Source organism: Leptosomus discolor, chromosome 1 (assembly GCF_034619465.1).
Source record: "Leptosomus discolor isolate bLepDis1 chromosome 1, bLepDis1.hap2, whole genome shotgun sequence".
Classification (NCBI taxonomy): domain Eukaryota; kingdom Metazoa; phylum Chordata; class Aves; order Leptosomiformes; family Leptosomidae; genus Leptosomus; species Leptosomus discolor.
The window spans coordinates 31,239,502-31,265,757 of NC_141391.1; the positions used below are offsets into that span (position 1 = coordinate 31,239,502).

The 26,256-nt window shown below is 39.3% G+C and overlaps 1 protein-coding gene across 2 annotated transcripts; it reads left to right on the plus strand.

Moving 5' to 3' along the window:
- The first annotated feature begins 500 nt into the window (after positions 1–500).
- Positions 501–25,390, plus strand: SUCLA2 (succinate-CoA ligase ADP-forming subunit beta). 2 transcript variants are annotated; one of them, XM_086476522.1, is made up of 11 exons: positions 501–587; positions 2,609–2,792; positions 13,171–13,270; positions 13,461–13,623; positions 16,379–16,507; positions 16,946–17,084; positions 19,555–19,716; positions 19,798–19,940; positions 22,526–22,646; positions 22,954–23,042; positions 24,567–25,390. In XM_086476522.1, exons 1-11 carry the CDS (start codon positions 501–503, stop codon positions 24,639–24,641), a joined length of 1,392 nt encoding a protein of 463 aa, XP_086332648.1. In that variant the 3' UTR covers positions 24,642–25,390. The 2 variants fall into 2 exon arrangements, with proteins under 2 accessions (XP_086332648.1, XP_086332654.1); XM_086476528.1 differs by lacking the exons at positions 501–587; positions 2,609–2,792 and adding an exon at positions 11,514–12,708.
- Positions 25,391–26,256: the final 866 nt, after the last annotated feature.

The window sequence follows — 26,256 nt, forward strand, 5'->3', positions numbered from 1 at the left end:
CTGAAATACAAAACCAAAAATCCCTCAGCCTAAAAAATATTGACAAATTTTCCATTTTGAAGCAGAACCAGGGCGGGGATGGCAGAAGGGAGCTGGGGCCCTCTCCTCCCTTCTGACAGACATGGCGCCAGCAGAGGCCGACGCGGGTGGATTGTGGGTGGATTACAACCCTTTTTAGGATCCCTGTCGGAAAACAACCTTTTTTTTTTAAAAAGAAATCGTTGAGAAACGAGAGGCTGGGAGGGCGGTTAGCTGCCCGCCCCCCCTTCAGTCCGCCCCGGCAGGGGGCAGCACGGCCGAGCCGGGCATGGGCGGGGCCCTCCGAGACCATAGAGCCGCCCCTCCCCCTGCGCCGCGGGCGGTTGTCATTGAGGGAGAGGAGTCGCGCGAGCGTTTCCTGCTCCACCCCGTTCCCTCTGCCCACCCCCCCCCCCCCGCCCCATCTCGGTGGTAGCGCATGCGCGCTGGGAGGGGCACCTGAGGGCGAAGGGGGCTCAGCCATGGCGGCCTCCATGATCTGCAGCCGGGTGTCGGCGGGGCTGAGGGGCAGCGGCCTCCGCGCCGCGCTGGGCACCGCCACGGCGAAGGTAGCGGCCACTCGGGAGCGGGGGAGGGACGGAGTGGGCAGGGCAGGGCAGGGCCGGGCCGGGCCAGGCCCGGGCCGGCTGGGGTCGGGGTCGCTCCTTGCGAAGCGGCGGCGGGAGGAGCGGCCGTCTCATCCCGCTCCCACCGCCGTCCTGCCCTGCCCTGTCGCGGCGGCGGGGCTGGCAGCTGTGTGCTCGCCTTCGGCGTACGTCCACCCCACGGCTGCCCTTCTTATTTGTGGCAGGTCTTCTGGCATGAGTCCCTTTTCCTTCCTTTTCAGCCCCCCCCCCCCCCCCCCCCCTCCTTCCCCTTCCCCTAATTTGCTTGGAAATCCCCATGTTTCCATCTCGGCCGTCACCTTACCCACACGAGGGGTCGGGCTATGTCAGTAAACTCTTCTTCCAGCTAGCGTCTCCCTTGTCTCTGAGCTTCTTTCCTGTGAATACCTTTCCGGGGTACTGTCTTGGTTTTGTCCGCAGCACCCCTGGAAAGCAGTGCAAACAAACCAGCCGGGGAGTCTGAAGTGTGTAACTCTCCGTGCGACTTTCTTCTCCTTCCACATACGGAGGAAGGTCGCTTTGAGTTCCCCTCTCGTGTTACCGGGGCTTGGCGGGTCAGTCAGCGCCAGAAACAGCAGCTACAGCGGTCAGCACCTCTCGCTTGGGTTTCGTGCCAAGGAGAGGGCCTCCCTTTTGCAGAAGGAATCTTTTGGAAGTTAAATAGGCTGTGTCAATTCGCTAGCTTGAAATGCCATAGTAAAGCCGTTGTGTTGTCTGCCTGCTTACTTTATTTAAAATGAAACATAACCTTAAAATTCCAATCTATTAGAAACTTCCTAATACAAACTGGTTTTGTGTGGTACTTGTGCCAATGGTACATACAAAAAAAAAAAAAAAGAAAAGCGCAAAATTTTGCATATGTCAAAGTGGGTTTTTGTAGTCTTTTTACCTGGAATCTTTCAGTGCTAATCTGTGTTCATGGATTAGCTGAATTCAGTAGGTTTGCTGTTTCATGTGTGTATAAAATTAAGAACTTGTTCCTATATAGTGAAATATGAAAAACACAACAAACTTTTTTACTTTTGTTGTTGATAATTTTCTTGTTATGAAATACAGTTACTTTACTGTAAAGGTACCTTTTGGAAATCTGTATTGTCTTAAAGTCCATGAGTAGCTGTTCTTTTTAAAAAGGTATTCCTCGTGTAGTACCACTTATGATGTTTTATAATCAAAATCGGTTTCTCCCTGAATTGCTTTATACAGAATATCTATCAGAAATTCTTGGAGTTCTGTACATCACTTTGCAGATGAAATTTAGACTCATTCCACATTGGATTGAATGTTAGGCACATTATATTTTACTTGGCATTTGGAATGTTAAAGTTGTTTTGCACTGTTGGCAACCCTCTGGTTCAGTGTAGATGTTTGAAACGGGTCGTAGCTAGGTTTTTTTCTGTTTCATGATAGTCCTATGAAGGCTGAATGTTCTGTAGCAAATTAAATTCACCACATACAACCACTGGTGGTGATGTAACTCAGTTTCTATTGCCTCTTCTTCCCAGGGTTTAGTTCTTAGTTTGGCAACCAGAGGCAACCTACCAGAACTTTTGAACGAACTTGTTCTGTGTGCTTTTCTCTGTTCTCTTACACTTCCAAAATTCCTCAAAAGTTTTTTTTTCCCTACAGATGTATTCCTTAAAGTATTTAAATGCTTACGAACTTCTCAAGGCTGTTTGAACCCTGCCACTCCTCTCAGTGCTAGCAGCTTTACCAGCTCTTTCCCACTGCCTGCCCTAGTAAAACCCCAGAAAACCCCCTGCCAGACCTGACATGAATGACTATAATGTGACAGGGTAATGTATAAGTGTAGGATGAAATGTTCAGGCTTTTGCATTGGTACACTGAACTGTACTTGTTTAATATGTAGACCTTTTTTAACCTAATCGAAGGGAATGCTTTTTCACAACACAGTTATGTTCTTTGTTCTTTTTATTTTCTTTGTGTTTTTTTTTCTTTTCCTTCAGGTACTTGGTGGAAGTCCAGGAATACTCAATAATCATGGATTTCAAGTGCAACAACAGCAACAGAGGAGACTGTCACTACATGAATACTTGAGCATGGGACTATTGCAGGAGGCTGGCATTTCTGTTCCACATGGAGTAGTTGCCAGGACACCAGACGAAGCTTACAAAATAGCAAAAGAAATAGGTATACTATTAAAGAGAACATATACAATATAGGCATGGGATTGATGCAAGGTGTAACTACTTTTTCTGTCTTTCCTGGTAAGACATTTCTTGGAGTTCTGAATATACCTTCTCTTTAAGAGAACCTTTCCTGTGGAGCAACTTTCTTGCATTTTTGAGTATTTACTTTGTAGGTGATGTTTTCTTAATTTGAAGGTTTCTAATGCTTCAGATTGCTCAGTGCCCAAGCACACAGTGAAATCAGTTAAGTGACCTAGTTTTAAAGACACTCTGGGTCGTGTATTGAGACTTGTTTATGAAGCTAAACTGTGTCCCTGAAATTCCAGTGGTGAAAGACTTGATCCTACTTCCATAAAAGCTGTGAACTTGTATTTTAGGCACCATTATTCCCGTATCCCAAACGTAGCAGATACTTTTCCTGTAACTTGTGAGTTTTGTTTAGAAGGAATGGGGCAGGTATAGATTGTATTGATACAACTGCCTCAACTTCTTTGCGATGAGTAATAGACTCTGTGCAAATCCTGGATTTCTTTTTGCTCTCAAGCAAAGTTAGAGGAAATCTTGTGTGAAGAGCTTCAGTGGTGGTGGCAAGTAAGGCTTCTGTAGTCCAAGATTTCATATAGAACGAAAGATGCAAAGCCTACTTACCTTTAGGCTGCAGAAGAACAGTAAAATCCTGTTCCTTTGTGAATGTGCTTTTCTGACAGAATATGTCTACTTCATGCAGGAGAGGAGAATTTTGATGGCTTGTGGTCATATGCTAAATTCCTGGGTTGTTGATGGAAAAGCATCCAGTCTTCTTTGCCTGGTGCTTAAATACTTTTAGAGTTGAGCTTTAATTTTGGACTTGACTCTGCCTATTAATTTACCACTGTACCTACTATGTGTCTTAGTAAAATTTTTTGGTTTAGTTTGGATGTAGTGTAGAAGTCAGCTTCTATCATTTGAGGCGTTAATACTGAGGGTTTTGTTTTTTTTTTTTTTTTTAATTTATTTTTTTTATTTTAAAACTTTTCCCCCTGGAAAAAATGTAGTAGACTTGTCATGCAATTTTAATGAAGGACATTGCTTGTCGTATTCCACTCTCATATGCAAATGCATAAATCTCTTTTCATCTCTAAATGGATACATTTGTAGTGATTCCTGAGGTTATAGGTTTTGTTAGATTCATTTCAGTTTCATGTGTAGGTTTAATGCAAGAAATGAGATCTGAAAAAGAAGGTAATTTTTTCCTAGAGCAAGTTCTGCTGCTTTGTAGTGTACAAAGGAGTTGAAAAGCTGCTTTTCCTTCAGATCTGATGTCCCAGAAATTCAGGTATTGCCTGCCTGCCTTCTTTTCTTGTTTCCAGTACAGAGTAAATGATACAAAATTGTAACTTCATTAGTATGAAAGAAAGGTGTTAAAATAATCCTGTTCTGAGAATGCTTTAAAATCCAGACCCTTGCCTTCTGTTAAGAGTGAGCTTGTGGCGTGATCGAAACTTCACAAATCGTGCACACCCCTTTGCTTACATTAGTATCTGCGCAGACCTCCTGCTGGTGGCAAGTGAAGCAACCTTTGCCTATAGCTTTTTAATAGATAGCAGGGAAACTCGCAGGTTCGTTCCTTGTTTTGTTCCTTGTGCAGAGAGGAGTCTTACAGCGAAGTGGGTATGTCTGGCTGCTGGTTTATAGCTCTGTCTCATCCGTGTGGTGTCATAGGTGTACCTTTTATCTGGAGTATGTGAACCTATGCCATATCTTGGGGGTCAGAAAAAGAAAGCGAAGTGTATGAGTTAGCATCCTTTAGTAAGCTGCAATAAAGGAATTCAGGGCTTCTGGTTGTCAGCCATATACTTTGTTTAAGTTGGTGTGTATTTGGTGCTATGGCTTTCTTTGGTACTTGAGATGAGGAAGGGAAGACTTCCCGGAGAACACACTGAAGGAGCTTGAGTTTTTGAGGCATTGCTCAAACATTGTCCGGAATTCATTCTGAAAGGTAACAGATTATCCTTTGCTCCAGTGTTTTGGATTTCTTTGTTACTGTAGCCGTTTCTCCACTAGTTTTCATTTAGTATATACTTAAAAACCAAACCAAACAAACTACATCTCCAGCAGAATGAAAAAAAAAATCTCACTTTTTTTGTCCACCTACTCATTGTTTGTTTTTGTTCTGTAGGAGTTGTTGCTGGTAGATAGGAGATTATCTTTTGCTGCTTTTTATGTGTTAAATGGCTTTTCAAATGTTTGTCTAAACTGTTCCAAAGATAGTTGCAATATTGCTTGCTCTGTCTACCTAGTGCTGATCCACATGCTCCTGATAACCTTTAGTCGGAAACCTGCTCTCTGTAAACTTGGGTTTGGCATTGGATTTCTTTCCTTTTGCAAATACCTCACTTCAGTTAGAAATGGGTAACTTTATCCCAGTGTATAACAAATACAACCTTCTCATTAACAGAGATTATCATAGTTTAGCTGTAGCTGTAGCTAAATCAGCATAACCCTGTTGTATGAACAAAGCCGAAGCTTAACCATGCCGAGGATTATTATCACTGCACGGTAACTAGTGTGTGGTAGAATCAAGCTGAGGCATATGAATGTTGCAGTTTCTTAAACTGTAGTTAGAAGAGTGCACTAAATATTCTTTAAATAACAAAAATAATGAAATTTGTTAGAATTTAATTCAAAGTTATGCTTATGTTGAGGTCTGAAGTTAAATGAAATAGTCTGGAAGCCAGAAAGGTTTCTTCCTCTCCACCCCCCAGTCTTCCTTGTAACAAATATTTTTTCTGCTAAAGCCCAAAGTGTCCTAAAGAGAGCAACTTGTTTACCTATATGTGAAGTAATTCTGAAACATATGTGAAGTAAAATACAGCATGTGAGCTTGCATTTTTTTCTTCCCTATAACATTTTTCTGATATTTTTAGAGGAAACAGAGATGAAATTAGATGCTGTGAGCAACTTTTGAGCAAAGATGACAGGTCATTTATGGTTTCATAGAATTCTAGAATGGTTTGGGGTGGAAGGGACCTTAAAGATCGTCCAGTTCCAACCCCCCTGCCATGAACAGGGACACCTCCCACTAGATCAGGTTGCTCAAAGCCCCATCCAACCTTGGATCTTAAGGAAAAGATACTTAAATTTTTTTGCTATTTTTAAAAAATTTGATTTCTGCTGCAGCTATCAGATTTCTTAAAGTGCTGTTTTCAACTCAGATTTCTGTTCTAGCTGGATTCTGCAAATTATTATTGTTTTGCTTCTATTTTTTTAATAAATATTTTCTGCTGTGTCATGGAAGCGTTTGCCATTGTAATTATTACAGCATTGGTTTGCATATAGCTTTTTCTTTTTGTATTTATCTGACTGTTGAGAGTTATCATTGGGATTTGTTACTTATCACAAACAACTTTTTCCTATAGAGCCCTCCATCTCATTTCAAGTAAACTGTTATGACATAGTGGTTCATGAAACTATTATTATTTTAGAATAACTACTACTGAGTAATTCAGTCCCTGGGAGTAGATTTGGATCTCCTGTAAATGTCACTACTCACTCACTTTTCCTCCAGTAGTTCACTGTCTCCCTTCATGATCTCCAGATCTCATTTGTGCTGCCGAAAGAATGCATTCTACTCAGAGCTGAGAAGACTTGTATCTGCTGAAGTCTCGAAAGACTTTATTGATTTAAAAAAAAAAAAAAAATGTATTTTTAGTTATTTGTGGGCTTTCGAATGTGTGTCTTCATATGTTACATGAGGGTCTCAAATTTTGAAAAAGTGAGCCGAGTAAATTCTGTTCCAGTGTGTTGATAAAAGGCTGCAGTATGTCTTTATGATTGCCTCTGAGTTTATGGTTTACTCTCAGCCTGTTTGTGCATTCCAGCTAGCACTGTGACCGGTGCTGATTTAGAAGCTGATATGCATTTCTCAAGAACGTGACTAATGAACCTAGACTATTTCTTGAAGCACAGGTGCTTTATCAGTGTGATAGCAGATAGCTCAGCAGAACATGCTCTTTGAAATATGTAGTATTGCTGTTTGTTAAGACAGCACTTAGGAAAGTGTATGTATTGCTGCAACTAAAGTTTTGATGCTTCCTGACACCTTTGTTTGTCAACAGTTGTGTGGAAGGGAGTGACATACTGTATACCTGTAGAAAATCTTGCTTTTCTTTTATAGCATGTACTTCTATTTGTGACGATCTGAGAGGTAAGACTTCTGAAGTGATTAATATCTTGAAGCAGCCTTTGTGTTCTGGTAGTTATGAAGGATTTTGAGATAGTGAATCTCACGGCTTTATGCTCGTGGCAGGCTTTCAAATTTTAGTAAAATAAAAAGCTGTACAGAATAGGAGGTATGAGAAACTGAGTGCATAACATTTCACCTTTGTACATCAGAGTTCTTGAAAGCAGACTGAAAGTAATGGAGTCTGCTGCTACTTTTGTTATTGCAGTTTAAGAGATCTAGTCCATCTCCTATTCAGTGTGGTTTATAAGGTATGATCTTTTTGGTGTGCTTTCTACAGAATGACTCATGTGCTTGGCTGTATTCCTGCAGTACAGTTCCATGGTTAATAGATGTTTCTTTTCAGACCTTTTAAGTTCTTTTCAGTGTTACTATTTTATTTTTCTGTCTATTGCTTAAACATACAGCCTGTATCTGTTTTAAAAAAAAAGTAGTATGTAAACCTGGATAGGTTTATAAATAGTTTTATTGATCTCAGGCTTGATTTAGTCAGAAACTGAAGTTTAGTACAATGTGTTGTAATGATTTTCTTAGGTCGAGTTCTAGCTTTTTCATTATTAGCTCTTGAAAAGAATAGGTATTCTAGGAACTATGGCACAAAAGCTGGGGTGGTTTTCTCCTTAGTGTATATGATTAAGTTTTTTCTTTGTTCTGTGTCACACTGAAAGCTCACATCTAGTTCTTTGTTCCTAATAGTTTTTGGTTGTTTTGCTATTATCGATTTGCCCTGTTTGTGAGTTATCTGGTTGACTGTTTTTTAGGTTGTCTATAGAGTCTGACGCTCCAGAGCCTTTATTCAGATGCTATAGGACATGGACGATGACCTAAGGTGACAAGGTTTTGCAGGTGTTAAAAAGACCCAACCTTCTGTAGTGGTCAGTGTTAAGTAGTTGTTTTCCAATTTATGTTCCTGCTTACCTGATCAAAATCTCTAGGTAACCAGCAGTAGGAGTCTAGAAACCAAACGTTTACTTGAATTCTGGCAAACACTACCTTTTTGACATGTGAAGCTTGCATTTTTGCTTCAGCCTTAGCTTTTTTCTGTAGCACTTCACTCCTTTGAAGTTCTGATATCAAAGCATGTTGTTGATAATAATTCCTTAATTCAAATAACTCATCTAACCAGCAGATTCGGATTTTGACCACTGTATTTTAATTGCTTAACTTAAGCTATTGCCAAAAACAAACCGGTCTTCTGAGTTGATTTAAAAACTGGATGCAGCTGATTAAAAGTCAGGAAATACTTGTGTAGAAAATAGTATTTTGTAGCAGGGAAACATCTTGTTTGCTTTCCCGACCAGTACGGTCCTTTCAGTGAAAGTGTGAAGATTCCTGCCACACAATTATTTCAGTAGTCATAATTTTGATTTGCATGCCATGATTCTTCTAACACTCAGAAGTTTCAAACACTGAAAAAATGTGATTTTGAAATAAAATTCTAAATAACTATACTTATTAACAAAACACTGAAGAGATTCTCTGCCTGTGTTGGCAGAGTTAGGGTCAGCACACTCTTTATGTTGAGACTTCTGTTGATAGTACATTTTTAGTTATAAGCCCATCTTTTCCCTAATTCCACTAACTACAGCTATATTGTTTAAACTCAGTCTTTGTTGTATCTGTACAACAAGAAAAAAAATTGATTTGCGTTATAAATGGAGAGATATCTTTCCTGGGACTAAACTTTCAAACACAGTAATTGAGACAAAACTTGTGGGTCTCTGTCTGTCTCCCAGGGTAGGTTTGAAATTGAATGCTAGTTGAGAACTTGATTGGCACTTGTGTTACTAACCTGTCACTGCCTTTTTTGTTGTCTGACTTGTCAGAACACGAGGCTTGCATAGTTATCATGAAAGTGTTTGTAATATGTGGAAAGCAGTAGTGCTGCTACAGTCAGTATTGGGCAGAGAAGTGGTAATTAAAGCAATTTGACAAAAGTCAGAATAGAAACTTGTAAAGCACAACAAGAAAGTTTGTCTGCCCTAGTCATCAGACTTTCTCCTTGCACAGAAAACGTCAGAGATACAACAAGCCTTCTTGCCTCTTAATAAGCTTATCATAACATTGTATTTTACGTAGATCAATGCATGCATGCAAGGAGAGAGACAGCTCTCAGTTGAAAAGCTTAGGTTATGGAATCAGAAATTATTCTGTCCAATTAATAGTTATCAGTATTGCTAGAAATGAAGATTGGGCTGTTTCCTGGCTGTGTTACTCTTTCACTGTCTAGGTAACAAACCATTGTTGAAGGTGAAACCTCTGTATTGTTAGTACTGTATAGAATTTTGTTGTCCTGAACAGATAGATGCTAAGTCAGTCTGCTGCTGATTTCAGGCACCTGTTCTCATTGGTATCTACTTCTGATTTTCTAAACATTTCCTGATTCTTTTCAGACTGTTTTACTTAAGTATGCTTTAGCGCTAACTACCATTAATACAGAAATGCAGCTCTTAACAAATGCTTGTTCTGAGTTTTGTGCCTTGGTCTGTAGATTGCTTGCCTGAGACATTATTAGCTGTTTGCAAGGTTTGTTGTTTTGTTCTAGTGCCCTGTGTTAAGGCTTTACAGTTCGTTACTGCTACTGAAAACAGATATCCTGCTTTCTGTCCTGCTCGCTTCAGTGTCCCTGCGCCTGTGCTTGTCACACGGCACACAGGCTTGCGAAAGTACTGTCTGCTGGATTAGCTTTTCCCTTCAGCAAAGTCGCTCTTCTGATATGCTTCAAAGCCCGACTGCGCAAACGCTTATGCTGGCCCAAGAAAGGAGCCTGGAATGAAAAGCTGAGGATAGGAGGCGGGATAGGACTGCTGCTGTGGTGTGGTGTTGGCTGGCCTAAACTGCCCTAACTTTGTATGTGGGTACCTGCTCTAGGGCAGAAAGTGCTATTTTTCATTGAAGCAAAAGCCTACCAGTATTTCAAAGCAGTGTAGGCAAAACAGAAAGGCACAACTGTTGATACTGAGTAGAAAACTGTTAGCTGCTGGGTTCCAAATTTTTTCTTGGGTTACTGTATGTCAGCAGTTCTCTGCTGTGTCAGATTGTGTGATAGGGCTGCAGCTGTAGCACTGCAGGTAAGGTGTGTGACCAAATGTTTCTGTCCTCTAGTTTTAGGGTCACTTTAAATAGGAGCTGTAGGAAAAATTGTTTATTGAACAATAAAGTTTCTGCATGGGTTAAGCTGAGATTTTATGAGGACATGTTATCTTAAGTTTTGTTTTAGATACATCTATGCAGCTTGATTGCTTGTAGACATAGCTGGTCAAATAACCCTTGAAGCGTTACATTTATACAATCAAGCAGCTAGTTTGCTTGCAGTGCTGTAGGAAAACAAATTACAAATCATTAATATCCTGCTCATATAATGCCACAATTGCTGCATTCTGTTTCATAAGGGATAGTCCAATGACGACTTTGTTATGGGCAAAACTGATTGTGAAAACTTTGAAGTTGTTTCTCACACACTTTTTTTTTTCCGGATATCTTTATATTTTGACAAAATGTAATCATGCATAATAATTAAATTCTTAAGAAATATCTTACGGGATCAGGTGGCAATGCCTCTCATGGTGGCAAAAGAATATGGTATTTAGGGAGATGGTTAGCCTGGCTATTTTCTGCAGTCCATACCCCTCACTTCCCCCCAGCATTCATAATTGCTGTCTTAGGAACATCATAGGGAGCACCTCTGTCCATTTCTTTTTGACTCTGGTATTCTTCCTTCACGTCTCGTGGCAGGCTTCGCTATCTTCTGTGTAAAGAAGTGTTGTGTTTTTTTTTTTTCTTGCGCCTTGAATTCCTTGGTTGGTGGCTTTTGTTTTGGCTGGTGTAGAGCAGGAAATGGAATGTATGATGTACGTGTAGTTGTGTGTGTGTTCTTGCTCTGTCCCTCACCAGGTGTGACTAAGGATCATAATCATGTTCTTGCTTTGTTCTCCTTTGATAGATTTAAAGAAGTTCTAAGCTCTTTTAGTCTCTTCTTGTAAGGGAAGCTCCTTATCTCAGTGATCATCCTAGTAACTACTCTTTCCCATTGAACATTACTTTTGTGATCATGACTCAAGCTAAACATAATGTACCAGCTGAGATCTTACCAGAGGTTTAGTTGGCATCTCGTTCTGATTGTTCAGATTCTGGTCTTTATTGCTAGGAGGAGTAATCACTACAAAGAATGTACCTGTGTGTCCTGAAAAATTCTCTGTAGAAGCAGCTTTTACATTCTGGACTTAGTGTAGTAGTTGAAAAATAGGGTGGAGAAATAGGACCCTCTCTTTTGAACTGCCTAGTGGACTGTGAGTTAAATCTCTTAGTGTTGATTACTAAGTATATTAGTTTTGAATCTTCATCAGATGTAAAACTTATGTAGAAAGCTCAAAATAGTAAAATAATCCTGTGGCTATTTTAAATTATAAATATTTGAGCCACTTCAGATCCTTGTGAAGGAGCCCATTTAGATTCCGTGTGAGCAAGGAAACAAGTGGGTGGGTTGTTTTTTGGTTTTTTTGTTTGTTTGTTTTTAAAAATCTCTTCACAGAAAAAGTATTTTCCTCTCTCTTTTATACCAATGTTAAGAAGTCATGCTCCACCAAATTTTGTCTTTGTATGTACATACAAGATAAATTGTTTTCAAATGGATCTTTATTTTCAAGCTTGGAGGGGGGGGTATGTGGCTTCATTTATCCATTTATCATACATGAGGCTTAGTGTTTCCTCAAGCAGGCTTTGTTGCATACAAGTTAAGTCTTGTTTTGCGTGGCTTCTGTAAAGCATGTTAGCTTACTTGATTGTCAGTACTTAGGACCTATAAAAAATAGCTATTCTCATGAATTGCTTAAATACTAGATAACACTATAGTAAATCAACATGTACTTGTGTGTTTATAACCTTCATGCTGCTTCTGCCAAAGAAATTTGTGTCAGTTGTGAATTCAGAGACCTGTTGTTAGGTAGACAGTCAACAAGTAAAATCTACAAGTAGCTAGGTAGGAGTAGTAATTGAGCATTCCTTTTGCTTACAGCCACTGTAGCTTGTGATATTATGCAAGTTTAATTTTATCTGGCCAGGCAGGATGAAGATCAAAATAGGAATAAACACAACTTTTTTGTGTCTGCCATAATCTTTTTCAGTATGCGTAGTGGCTAGTTTTGCTCAAGTACTGTAATTTTTCTTAGGCTTTTCCATGGTTGCCTTTTCACATCCAAGAGAACAGCAAGTTCTTTCTTAGCTGAGCCACTCTGGCCTTTCTAAGCTATTGGTGGCATGAGCGTAGATAGGATGTGCTACACAAATATGAATGGGGCAGCTCTTAACATCTTGCAGTCTAGCTGCTCTCTGCAGCGTATTCAGTGTAACTGAACTTGAATAATAACTCAGGGCTTTGTTTTTCTTCCTTTATCACCTTAAATGACCTGAACTTTTTTCTTTGCGTTTTGTCTTTCAATGAGACTTCAGAATATCCCAGTTAATTTTGATTATATTCTCATACTTTACTTTTTAAACTGAAATGCACGGTCTCCCCTACCTAGAAGAATATTTTGTAAAGGATTTTTAAACAGTTAAAGCCAACTAAAGGGTGTACTTTGCCTACTCTGGTAAAAATAGTGGATTTGCTCAGGCCTCTGACTTCTGCAAAGCACTCAAGCTTATGCATCGGTGCTCTGCTGAATGGGAGCCATTGTGGACCTGCAAGCTGACTTGGGTAAGTGCCATAGTTACATATCATTGCTGAGAAGACAGTGGTTACGGATACGGGGTATTTGTACATGATCATGGAAATTCTTGGATTACAGTGTGTCAGATACTCAGTTTAGTCTTGTTAATAGTCAGTGAGATACTAACCATTTCTTACTGGGTACTTAATCATTTGTGATTCAAACGCCTGTTAAAGGTATATCAGAATGCTCAAAGTATCAACGCTTTTGGATACTAACTCACCAAGGTTTGTTCACAGAACAGCCTGAAGCTACAATTTGTGGATGGTTTGAGACCTTTGGAATAATATATGTGAGTTACAATACAGTCTTTGATTCACATGTTTGTGCGTTGAATCGGAGTGGGGGGGTGAAGGGGGAATAAAATGAAAACAGCCTTTATTATTCTACCTGTGGCTATTCATTTTAGTAGTCACAGATGATAAATTTTGGGTTTTCTTTCATTCTAGGTTCAAAGGATCTTGTGGTAAAAGCGCAGGTTTTAGCTGGTGGTAGAGGAAAAGGAACATTTGAAGGTGGCCTCAAAGGAGGAGTGAAAATAGTTTTTTCGTAAGTTGTTTCTAAATTATTTGACCAAATGGCAAAACTTAATTATGAACTGAACCTATTGCTTAGTTTAAAATCAGTGTTTTAATTATTAACCTTAAAATAAGAAAAAATAGATTTTTTTTTTTTTTTTAATGCTACTTCTATTTTTCTGGCAGTTTCTTTGTCACATTCTGAGCTTCTTTTATTCTAGTCCAGAAGAAGCAAAAGATATCTCCTCCAAAATGATTGGAAAGAAGCTGTTTACCAAGCAGACAGGAGAAAAGGGCAGGATATGCAATCAAGTATTTATCTGTGAGCGCAGATATCCCAGGAGAGAATACTATTTTGCAATAACAATGGAAAGGTCTTTTCAAGTGAGTAATATTAGAAATAGAAGTAAACTAATTAACTTGTAATAGCTGAATTGAAAAAAAAAAACCAACCCACAAAACAAACTTGACAAAGCTGTTTACTGTACTGATCACTTGAGAAATATACACGAGCTAAATTTTGTTTCCTAGTATCTCTGACTATATGATTGCTTTAGTGTTTAAATGCTTTAAAAAGGTAATGCTACAATTTAAATTTTAAGGAATAATAAATGAGTATCAGTAGCCCCAACTGAAGTTTTAAGTCACATGGTTGACGGGGAGATGGATGGAATGAGGAGGTTATTTTCATTTTGGTTTTAGTTTGCACTTACCTACTAGATGCTCGTACTAGAGTTCACTTTAAAAATACAGCTATATGTGTGCACGTACATGTACACACTATTTGAGAGTGTTAGAAACAAGATAGTAGAAGTCTTCTGGAAGAGTCAGTGGTCCTGGATAAATCAAACATCCTTTTCCTCCGATGTGTGGAGGTTCTTAGAGGTGCACAGGTGTGTCCCTCAATTTTGAGTGCTGATAGCTTTCTTATGCCAATACTTTTCAGGAACCAGTAAGAAGATTTGGGCCTGGAGGTCTGTCTTCAGAGCTTTTGGGAGGATGAAAGCCAAAGTCTCTCCTGCTTGTATGTTCTGTATGTGTGGCTGTGTATTTTTTTAGGCTGCAGTTTAAACCCAGTTACTGAAATGTGTCTGTGTATTTTCTGACAGACTAGTGTTCCATTATGGAGACGGAGCATGAATTGCTAAGTAAATTTAACAAAGCCAGGGTAAAGCAGATCTTGGAACTTTGTTTTCTGAAGCTCAACAAAAACTGAGTTTGGTCTATGAAGATGCTTAAGAGTTTGCAGAGGCACTGCTCTTGGTATTTCAGGCATGAGTATGAAATAATTTTCTGTGGAGGAATGAGGAAATTAGTCTTACTCTTCTATTTTTTTATTGCAAAATTAGGAGTTAAATACTGTATTTGTTCCTTCCTCTTGTTCTGTGGTGGTGTTTCTGTTAGGAAAGTATCAGTTGTGTTGAGTTTTAGTACAATTATGTGACTTGGGCACCTACATTCTGTTGTACTCTATAGTAGAGCAGGGAGGATCCAAATGTTGCGGTACGCACCCCAGATTCACCACAGGGTGGCATTAAACTACTGTAAATGGCTGAATTTCATGATCGTAAAATTGTGTAAGCAATAAGCATCCTTATGGAAATAAAGTTTACTGTAACTGATATAAGCAAATTAGGTAGAGAACGAAAACATGTTTTCCTGACTTGTTCTTGCTCTCATAAAAAAGTAAATCTTGTGTGTATTGAGCAAAACTGTGTGGATTATTCTCTTTTGATAGGGATGTGCTTTGTTTTTACTGCCGACTTTACAAGTCATGTTTTTAGATGTGCTTGTAATTGTGTAGGGTGCTTATGATGAGGAAATGCCTTTCAAAAGAAGGAAGTGTGAAGGCTGAATAGCACACAGTGTGTATTCCGGATGTTGTTGCAAACCTCTAACGGGGGGGGAAAAAGTCTGTAAAATAGTCAGTTGGAAGTGGAACTTGATGTCTTGGCTGTTATTCACCAATAGGGGCAAGGCTTCTTATGTTTTAAGCAAAACTGTTCACATTGGTCAATTCTGTGGAACAATGAGTTATTTTTATAATGTGTTTGAGGCTTCCTGACTGTTCAGGATATGAATATCCAGAAATGTTCATTGTGTTGAATCTTGCAACTAGACGCAGGATAACTCACCATCTATATGTTTCCATTTGGAAGGATGGTGATGGGAGGGAAGTGGTGTGGTTATTAAGCGTGTTCTCTGAACCAATGTCACACTTTCTGTAATTAATTGTCAACAGTCATAAGGCTGTTTGATGTTTAAGACCTGTGCTGATGTGCTGCCTTGGTACACCAGCTGTCATAATCCATGCACAGGTGGTGATAAGGGAAGGTAGGCTGAGGTGATACAAGTGAGTGTGTCTTTACTGTAAACTAGAGGACTGTTTTCATGGGGAGAGATTTTTAGGTTCCATGGTAGTGAGTCCTTGATGCTTTTGTTGAGGTTTACATAGTTGTTTTTAAAAAAAATCTCTGCTGCAAATGTTACCAATTCTGGTTTCTTAATTTCTTTTTATTATTGTATAATTGAGTGCTGTTTTGTCAGAACTCAGTGACTTGCTTTCAGTGGTGGTTATAGTTATCGAGCTTTGTGATCCTGCTGAACAGGAATAGTTTGCAGTCATTGTCACTAGATTCTGCAGACCTGCATTTGTCCTTGCAGCTGGAGAGTGGTAGAATGAGTAAATGAGTGCCTGGCATTCGATGTGTGTTTGTGTAGGGCTGAGTGGAGAAGGGGGACATGAGAAGGCTGTTCTTTTTCTGGTGACAACCTAGAAGATAAAATGCACGTGATTACTAAGTTGAAACTTTCTATCAAAATTTAAAACTAGTGTATCTGTGTTAATTGCTCTGTTGCTACTCTGTATACAAAGGAAAGTTTTCTATGGTAAGAGAAATTGGACCCAACATATACCTTAAAGTTTAGAAAGTATTATTAAAAGGTTTTATATAGATGTATGGAATAGATAGTAACATTCTCCTCAGAGCATACAAGTAAAATGCCCAAATAAAAAAAAATTGCCACTAACAACAAGGTTTTATTGCTGTGAGGTGTCTTACGGGAAGAACTAAATTTCAATTGTGTGGTATAAAGTTACTTATGTGGTTTTTTCTTTTGTTTTGCTTTTTCCTTCTAGGGTCCTGTGCTGATAGGCAGTTCTCAGGGTGGTGTTAATATTGAAGATGTTGCTGCGGAGAATCCTGACGCGATAATTAAGGAACCCATTGATATTGTAGAAGGCATAAAAAAGGAGCAAGCCGTTAGGGTAATTGTTAATGTGGAAAAGTACACATTAGCAAGGATGGGAGGGGTGCTTCTAAATTTTGTAAAGTGTGCATGCTGAGTTGTCTTAAACCCTTTTGACATTTTGAAACAGATTTGAACTAGATGTTTAAGTATTTTCAGGTGATAGTCACTGTAAATCCAACTCCGCATAGCAGTGCTTATCTAGCTTTTATATAGACTTGTGAAGGCATATGATGATGACTTTTTTTACTAGCTCTTTCTTAGGATAAGTGCAGTGTTTTGTATTGTGAACCATTTTTCCAAACCGCAGAGTTGCTTTTATCCAGGAAGACAGGAGAGGTTCTAAATCTATAAATTCAATTGATGTTGAAATAGTAACTAAACTGGCACATGCCTAATTTGTAATTAAATCGAACCCTGAACGTCAGTTAACAGATAACCAATCTTTTCCTTTCAGCTTGCCCAAAAAATGGGATTTCCTCCTAATCTGGTGGATGAAGCAGCTGAAAATATGATCAAATTATATAATCTCTTTCTGAAATATGATGCCACCATGATAGAAATAAATCCTATGGTGGAAGATGCATCAGGAGTTGGTAACGTTTCTACTTCATATTCTTCATGTAACAGCTTGACATTTTTGTAAATCTTAGTTGCTTTGCAGTGCTAAAATTTCAGCTGTATACAGCAAGAGAACTTAGCATTAACATGGTATGTTGAAAAATTTAATAAAGCGTATAAATTTGAGAATCTAAGCATTGTAGATGTCTGCTCTTAATTGCTAAGTAAGATCTTAAGTTTAAATAGCTTCCTTTTAATTTTTTTTCATTTAAAAAGAACACATTTTCCACTCCTGAGTATTTGGCTACCAATCATAAGGCATTCCTGGAAACTAGGTCTTTTCAGTATTCATGAACTGAAACTTGTGCCACCTTGTGTATTCAAAGTTGGTACTGAAAAGGTAGCCAGAATAGTAGCACCTTCTAGAAATCTCCTGCCTTTACCACTCGGGCATTAAAATTGTAGAGTAGTTTGGGTTGGAAGGGACCTTTAGAGGTTATCTAGTCCAACCCCCCTGCAGTGAGCAGGAACATCTTTAGCTAGATCAGGTTGCTCAGAGCCCAGTCCAACCTGACCTTGAATGTTTCCAGGGATGGGGCATCTACCACCTCTCTGGGCAGCCTGTTCTAGTGTCTCATCACCCTCATTGTAAAACATTTCTTCCTTATATCTAGCCTAAATCTGCCCTGTTTTCGTTTAAAACCATTACTCCTTGTCCTAGCACAGTAGACCCTGCTAAAAAGATTGTCCCCATCTTTCTTATAGGCCCTCTTTAAACACTGGATGGCCGCAATAAGGTCTCCCCAGAGCCTTCTCTTCTCCAGGCTGAACAACTCCAATTCTCTCAGCCTTTCTTCATAAGGGAGGTGCTCCAGTCACGTGATTATTTTTGTGGCTGCCTCTGGACTCACTGCAACAGGTCCATGTCTGTCTTGTGCTGCAGGCTCCAGATCTGGACGCAGTGCTCTAGGTGATGTCTCACCAGAGCAGAGCAGAGGGGCAGAATCACTCCCTCGACCTGCTGGCCACGCTGCTGTTGATGCAGCCCAGGATACAGTTGGCTTTCTGGGCTCCGAGCACACATTGCCAGCTCATGTCCAGCTTTTCATCCACCCACAACCCCAAGTCCTCGGCAAGGCTGCTCTCAATCCCTTCATCCCCCAGCCTGTATTGATACTGGGGGTTGCCCTAACCCAGGTGCAGGACCTTGCACTTGGCCTTGTTGAACCTCATGACGTTCACCTGGTCCCGTTTCTCGAGCTTGTCCAGGTCCCCTTGGATGGCATCCCGTCCCTCAGGCGTGTCAGCCGCACCACTCGGCTTGGTGTCCTCTGCAAACTTGCTGAGGGTGCACTCGATCCCACTGTATTCATTGGTGAAGATATTAAACAGCACTGGTCCCAGTACAGACCCCTGAGGGACACCACTGATCTCCCTCTGGACGTTGAGCTGTTGACCACTACCCTCTGGACGTGACCATCCAACCAATTCCTTGTCCACTGAACAGTCCATCCATCAAATCTGTATCTCTCCAGTGTAGAGAGAAGAATGTGGGGGGAACCAGTGTCAAAAGCCTTACAGAAGTCCAGACAGATGAATTGAAGTTGATGTTTGATGTTTTGAAAGACTATAGGTATTTGTGATACCTTGATGTTTATCAGGTTTTTAGCATATCCAGTTGCAGAATAGTTAGGTCATACTGAATCACAGCCAATCCTCCTGTAACTAAAAAACAAATCTGGGGAATATTTGTACTTGAACTCAGGTACAACAGTTTTAAATTTAAACATGAATGTAGTTCCTTCGTCGAAGCTTACAATTACTTTACTGTTCTTGGTGGTTTTTCAAATACTACTGCTTAAGTGAACAGTATGGAGCAGTCTCTCCCGTCTGTTTCTCGTGCTTTGTCATTTTTATATCATCTGTAGTGAGAGGTAGCAATGAAGTCTTACAGGCAGAAACTGTACAGGCAGAAGCTTAGTTCTGATGTAAAGAATACTCTGAGTTTTCCATGTCACCTGCTATTCCTAAGTGAAACTTAATTTTGTGTGTATTCTTCTGACACCTGTTCTTCCAACTCGTGTTTTTTCATTGTGTTTCTGTGTGCTTACATGCGTGCGCACACACTATATATTTAATCTAAAAGCAGAAATCTAAGAGGGATTAAAAAACCCAAAAGAGGCCTTCTGTAGAGGTTAATTTTAAGCGAAGTACTGAAGCATAATTACAGCTTATTGTAAACTTCTTTGTTTATAGAGTGTCCCAAGAAATACAGTTTTCTTCCCTTTTTGTGCAGTTAAAGGGACTTAACTGGTTGTGTGGGTAAACTGGAGAGAATCTTCTATTTACATGCAGTGTTATGTGTGTCTTTTCAGCAAAACTTTAAGGTTGGACTGTGTGAGCTAGCTGCCAAGTTTGACTTTATGTACTTTAACATATTCATGTAGCAGTTGAGCTATTATTCTAGTATTATATGATGGTTTATCTTTTTTTTTAACCTTTCAGTGATGTGCATGGATGCAAAGATAAACTTCGACAGTAATTCAGCCTATCGCCAGAAGAAGATCTTTGATATGCAGGATTGGACACAGGAAGATCAAAGAGACAGGGATGCTGCAAAAGCAGATCTCAACTATATAGGATTGGATGGAAACATAGGCTGCTTAGGTCTGTTCTGTTTAGTGAATTTTAAATGACATAATGGATTTATAAACTGAATTCCTAAATGTTATCTTTATTCTCATCTAGTCAATGGTGCTGGTTTAGCTATGGCCACAATGGATATAATTAAACTTCACGGTGGAACTCCCGCAAACTTCCTTGATGTTGGTGGTGGTGCTACAGTGCAGCAAGTGACGGAAGCCTTTAAGCTTATTACCTCTGATAAAAAGGTGAGGGAAGAGTTGGCATATCAAGGTCCTATGCAGTGGTAAAGCAGGCTGCAGTTTGAAAGACCATGTTTAGTGCATGTCCTTCAGAAAACGTGTTTTTCTAAGCATAGAATTAAAAAGGGAAGACAAATGAAGAAATTGAGATGTCAGCTTAGTCTTGGTGCAAATTAAGAAGGCCTGAAAACCTATTGAATTTTTTTTCCTTTTTTAAAAATAGGTACTTTGACTGTGTACTGAGTAGGCAATTTTGTGTCCTCCAGTTGAAGTTACATCTGTATTTAAATCTTTCCAGAAATCTTTGAGTCAGAAACTCCCCCTCTGCCTGCTGTTTGAACCAAAACCAGTATTCAGATGGTTTTTTTTTTTTTTTTTTTTTTTTCCTTTTGGGCCTGTTCTGCAGCTGAGTCTGTTTTGTGCATGGAGTTGTAGAGATGAATAGCCGCTGTGCTGTGCACAAACAAGTTTCTAAGGTACTAATTATATGTAATGTAAGATAAAATAAGTTCGTAATGAGCCTGGAAGGGCATTAATGTTTTATCCTTTTGAAAGTTTATCGGAAATGTTTGAATGCTATTTAGATAATAAATTGGTTGAAACTAGAGGAAGAGCTTTACCATCCCAGAAAGACAATGTGAGGACTGGATTGATGGTCTACATAGAAGTGCTTATTCCAGTGGGAACTTGATGGCAGTTTGGGACTTTTTTTAAAAAGAAAGAAAAATATGAAAAAGTAGTAACCAAAAACGGTGGGAGTGACTTGCAGGAGCTGGTAATGGTATGCTACTTCTGCACCAAAATTTCATGCACCACTTGCTCATCTTTGGAAAGGGCCAGAAACAAATAGCGAGTGATGTTACGGAGGAGCTTAGTCTCTTCCCCATTGGAAGGATTTTTGTTAACAAATGCAGGGTCTGATTCACTCTCCAAGAGTTGTAGAATCATAGAATCGTTTAGGTTGGAGAAGACCTTTATGATCATTGAATCCAATCATAATCCTGCCACATCCACGGCTAAACCATGTCCCTAAGCACCACATCTACACGTCTTTTAAGTATCTCCAGAGATGGTGACTCAACCACTTCCCAACAGCCTGTTCCAGTGCTTGATAACCCTTTTGGTGAAGAAATATTTCCTAATATCCAGTCTAAACTTCCCCCGGTGCAACCTGGGGCCATTTCCTCTCGTCCTATCACTTATTACTTGGGGGAAGAGACCTTTCAGGTAGCTGTAGAGAGCGATAAGGACTCCCCTGAGCCTCCTTTTCTCCAGGCTAAACAACCCCAGTTCCCTCAGCTGCTCCTCATAAGACCTGTTCTTTCTTCACATTCTTTCAGCAAAGTGAGGGGCACAGGCACAGAGTACCTGAATTACAGAGAGAAGAGGAGAAGGAACAAGGATGGGGGGTTGTTGATTTGGGATGAGTTCTTGCGATGCCAGTTCTTTGCTGATGCATGGACAGAGGGTGCCCAGACAGACTTCATGGATATATCTGTCCCTTTCCGCCTTCCTTCAGCTGCTTGCTATTGTATCAAACAACAATGACTGTAGCTGGGATTCCTGGTGCTGCAAGTCAAACAGTGGTACAGCCCACTGGTGTCATGGACTGCACTCTGGCGCTCTGGGTTCAGTTCAGGGGTTGTTTGGAACAGCCTTCTGGGGTGCCAGCCTTTCTTCTACCCATTAGTAGCGGGAACAAGAACAATGTCACACAGATGAGCTAGCCTAATTGCAAGATAATGAGAACCCAGCTACTGTTTATTAACCAGCTGCATGTTTTGTCCTGTTAAGTTTATTCTGTCCTCCAAGGCTGTATACCCATTTTGCTTATACTTTATTCCATCTTTCACCATTGACTGTGATCTTCTTATCCCTCCTTTCCACTACTTGAGTAGGAAATGATTTTCCCTTAACCTCAGGCTTAGTCCTCCTGAATAAAACATATTTCAGATAGCTTACCTCTAAGCATGCTAGCTTTGAAGTAAACTGAATAAACAGTATCTTGTGTATGAGTTTCCTAAATTTTGTGTTCTTTAGCATGGCTTCTTCAGTAAGTGCAGGTACTAGTGTGGGAGGTACCTCTGCTGGAGTAATGTTAGAAATGGAAGGATGAACAGTTGACAAGTTGTTAAATGACTTTACTGAAGTGTCGTCTGATTTGCTTGAAGAAAATCAAACAACTCTCTATTAATCATGCTCAGAATATTCTGAAGTAATGTACAGTGTTGACTTTGTACAGAAAATGGGTGTGTGTCTGTTCACATAGCTACACGGAATACACACTGTGAATAAGGGAAGTGGCTATTGCCTGCGACTCATCCTGGATTGAAGGACAATGTGGCAGTTTCCTGGGACAGGCATTTTTGTGATGGGGTTTTCCTGAAGTACCTGTTCTGCTGTGTGTGACTTTATAGAACTGTACTTTTGTTGCTGTTGTTCTCTAGAACAGAAATGTTCCATGTCTTTCGCAGAGTCCCTTGTTACACTTAACAGAGCTTGCATTTTCTCTAGGCTGAAAGGCTGAGTGATGCTTTTATCTGATATGCCTCTGGCCATTTTTAACATGAATATTGTCATTGATTCTGTAGGTACTGGCTATTCTAGTAAATATTTTTGGTGGCATTATGCGGTGTGATGTGATAGCACAAGGCATCGTTATGGCAGTAAAGGATTTGGACCTAAAAATACCTATTGTGGTACGGTTGCAAGGTGAGTGTGCTTCAACACCTGTTAAATGTATTTCTCTGTATATTGACAAATGTTCTTGAGCTTAGATAATGCGCAGCAAGTTGCCTGTAAGCTGAAGACTATGGAAAAATAAGGTAAACCTTGATTTTTAGGTGATGAGGGTTGGCAAGTTAATAAAAAGAGATTTCCTGCTTTTATAACCACTGAAGTTGTTGTCTTCTAGATTTATTCACTATCTTGCTTTTGGAACAAGCTTCCTAGAAAATATCAGAATGCTCTGGTAGTAGTAGTTTCCTGTTCAATAAGAGTGGTGTTTTCTGTGTTTAAGGTACACGAGTTGATGATGCCAAAGCTTTAATAACAGCTAGTGGCCTCAAAATCCTTGCGTGCGATGACTTGGATGAAGCTGCAAAAATGGTAAGCTAGCTGGTTATGAATATTCTTTTCAGAGCATAGCATCTGTTGCAGAATATTGCAGAGTTGAAACTCCATTCAATCAACTAAAGGTAGCTTAGGATAAATCACAGTGCCAGTTATTATCAGGGCCTGAAGAAAATGTTTTTAAATTAGTAAGTGCATATTTTGTAAGGAACAGAACTATTCAGTCAGAAGCTATTATACCCCAGGAATTTCTGTATTTGGGACTTCCCACCCCCGCCTCTGAAAAGCAGGTTAAAAAATAGGTTTTAAAAAAAGATAAAACAGGTAAGTGAGCAGATCAGTCACTCCCCTTGGTAGGGGAATGTCTGAGAGCTTCACTTTATTAATTGGAAGAAAATACTTAAATTGAGGTAGCTGAAGAATGCAGTGTAACACTTCCCTTGATAGATCACTTTATTTCAGTGTGCATGATTAAAACCAAACATGGTTGATGGTCCTGTTGCCTCATAAGGCAGTTAGATACTCAGACAGGTGCTTTGTGATTATATTTGCTCTGTGTGTTTTGTTTTGCTTTGTTTCCTGGGATTGAAGCTCTAGAAGCAGCTGTGGGTTGCTTGGAGGAAGAACTTGCTTAGCTTGACAGTATGGCCCTCTGTTTTAAGGAGCAGTATTAAGTCCTGCTAGGCTGATCGAGCTTTGGTTAGGTCAATGGAAATCTTCCCTAGCAGTATGTAGGGGTCTCTAAGCTCTGTTGCATCTATGTAACGCATTTTCTAAAGCTGCTGCTGAATCTAAAGTTCTCAGCTGAATCATGGAGCCATGCAAATTGAGTTAAAATTAGTTTTGTAATCTTAAATTATCTGTATCTGTAGAAACACTTTTTGAAAGGGTTATGGTTGGTTTTGTATGTTGCCCAGAGGTAATTCTTTAAACAGGTTTATGTAAGATGATGCCATGAGCGGGATAAACAAATAGATGAGAATAGATCAGAGTAATAAGCTGAGCATTCAAAGCAGTGATTATAACCACTGATATTAAAAGTTTTTTTTTTTCTACCTAAATATTCAACAGATGTCTGTAAATTTGTATTTTGGGTGCTTTTGAAGTTAGGTAATGTGGACAAGACAAACATAGTGCAAATGAGTAGCAACAGTGAAGATGAAAATTTTTGATCTGCAGAAAAATTAGGTGGCATCTGGTGGATATTGTATCATGGAGAAACTTACAGTTCTGAATCTTTTTTTTTTTTTTTTCCCCTGAAGAACTACTTAGTTATAATATTTGATTCTAAGCAGGAAATAATTCATGGATGTTTTGATTTGTTATGGAAGAGAAGTTGAGGCTCTGTAAGGTATCAAAATAAGATCCAGAAATGCTCGCAACAAGAACTTGGTAGAAATAGCTTCTAGATACATAGAATCTCTTGAGTGGTTACCCCAACACCCCTGACCCCAAGATCTTGCTGATGAGTCTCTGGCATTACTTTGTTTAAAAAGATTGGTCCAGCTCACTTGGGTTAGGATTGTTTTGAAATTAAGTCTCTTTTTTTCTGTTTTTCAGGTGGTGAAACTCTCTGAGATAGTAACCTTAGCAAAACAGGCTCAGGTGGATGTTAAATTTCAGTTGCCAATTTGATCTGAGAAATGTCATGCCAGTGTCTAACATGTTCTCTGAAATACTGTGTTCTGTATCTGGGATATTTTTCATTTTTTTGTGTGGAGGTTTTGATTGTTTGGCAGGCGCACAAACCGAAGTACCTGGTGTTTAATGTTAACATTCAGAATGGTCGGGGTTCTTGTAAAAGCGTGTATTGCTGATATTTAGTCCTTCTTAGTTGTTGTTGTCAAGCCTCCAGCTTCTGCTGCAGAATGTCACTTGCAATATACTTCTGCGTTGTCCAAAGTAAAGCTTCTGGTTGAAAAAAAAAAATTATTCTGAATAAATTCTAAGTTACTTTACTTGTAAATTTGTATTAGCCTTGGTTAAAAGTAAATATGACTAGATCATCTAGTTGTCCACGTGGAGAAATGTATTGAAACGGTATTTTATATTGGAGACAGCTGTACTTAGCAGTGTAACGGACATGAGCAAACCAATCATTATTTATAAACAGGTGCATTTGAACTTGATCAGAAACATTTTTAGAAGTGCTTCACTGAAGTGGCTGGTAACTCTTCTGGACAACGTGTTTAATCACTACAAAATATACTGTAGCACTTAGATTTTCACGATTTCTGGTCCTTACAAAAAAAAAAGCATCATGTAGTTTTATATATGAACAGGCATTTACCAGACTTCAAGGAGACAGAATACATAGAGAATTAAAGTGTCTATTGTACATCGCTGATAAAACTGTACATTAATAAAATGTCTCTTGAAACTTCTACTGTCTTTTTCTTCATATGTCCCAATTTTGATAAATTGCATATACTCATGGATTAAAGAATAATTTAAGAGAGCAAGCGAAAAGCTTTTTAGGAGTAAATTCACAGTAGCACATATGTTAGTTTTTTCCTTCCTTGAATTGCATTGCATGATTAAAAACACGTGAACTCAACACTGTGGTGTAAAGCTCGGACAGATACCATGCATGTAGCATCTTGCTGAAGTGGCCGTAACTGATCTCTGCACAAACAAGTATGCAGGAAAATGTTGCTTTTGGGGGCAATGTTGCCTCTACAAACGAATCTAGGATTCAACATTAATTTTTGTCATCTTACAATGCTGTTGATTTTGGCGTTACATAGAACTTGGAACTTGGATGATGACCCATTTACCACTTAGTTTCTGAATGATGTTAAATTGCTATTACTCACTTTTCGTTTGTATTTTGTAGGGTGTTTTTTTTTTTTGTTTTAAATGCTATTTTCTTGGCTAACGATGGCTTAGTTTTACCAGGAAATAATGAAGACTTGTCTATGGTGGGATTTCAAAGTGGGAAATAATTTAATCATGGACTTAAAAGGTTTATATGAAATGTGGGCAATCTTACATTCATATGTAGTTTTGAGGTAGGTAGGGTGATAAATGAAAAAACTTTAAACTAGCATGGTGTATTTCAGTATTTTTTTGGCAGTACTAAAGAAGGGGAAAGGGAGCCAAGGCAAGGTAATTTCCATCTTTGAGAGGAATGTGAATGCTGGCATTGTCAGTAACATATTCACAAGTAACAGACTTGTCAGAAAGCAGTGTTTTACCATTAGGGCAATTCTAAAGCCCACAGTATTCTTTTAAAAAAGGATGAAGAATA

Excerpts from the sequence above, each read along its gene's own strand:
- SUCLA2 (XM_086476522.1), top strand. The coding sequence starts at position 501 with ATGGCGGCCTCCATGATCTGCAGCCGGGTGTCGGCGGGGCTGAGGGGC. Across the intron at positions 2,793-13,170 it reads CAAAATAGCAAAAGAAATAG|GTTCAAAGGATCTTGTGGTA; the intron begins GTATACTATTAA and ends CTTTCATTCTAG. Across the intron at positions 23,043-24,566 it reads TGGATGAAGCTGCAAAAATG|GTGGTGAAACTCTCTGAGAT; the intron begins GTAAGCTAGCTG and ends TCTGTTTTTCAG.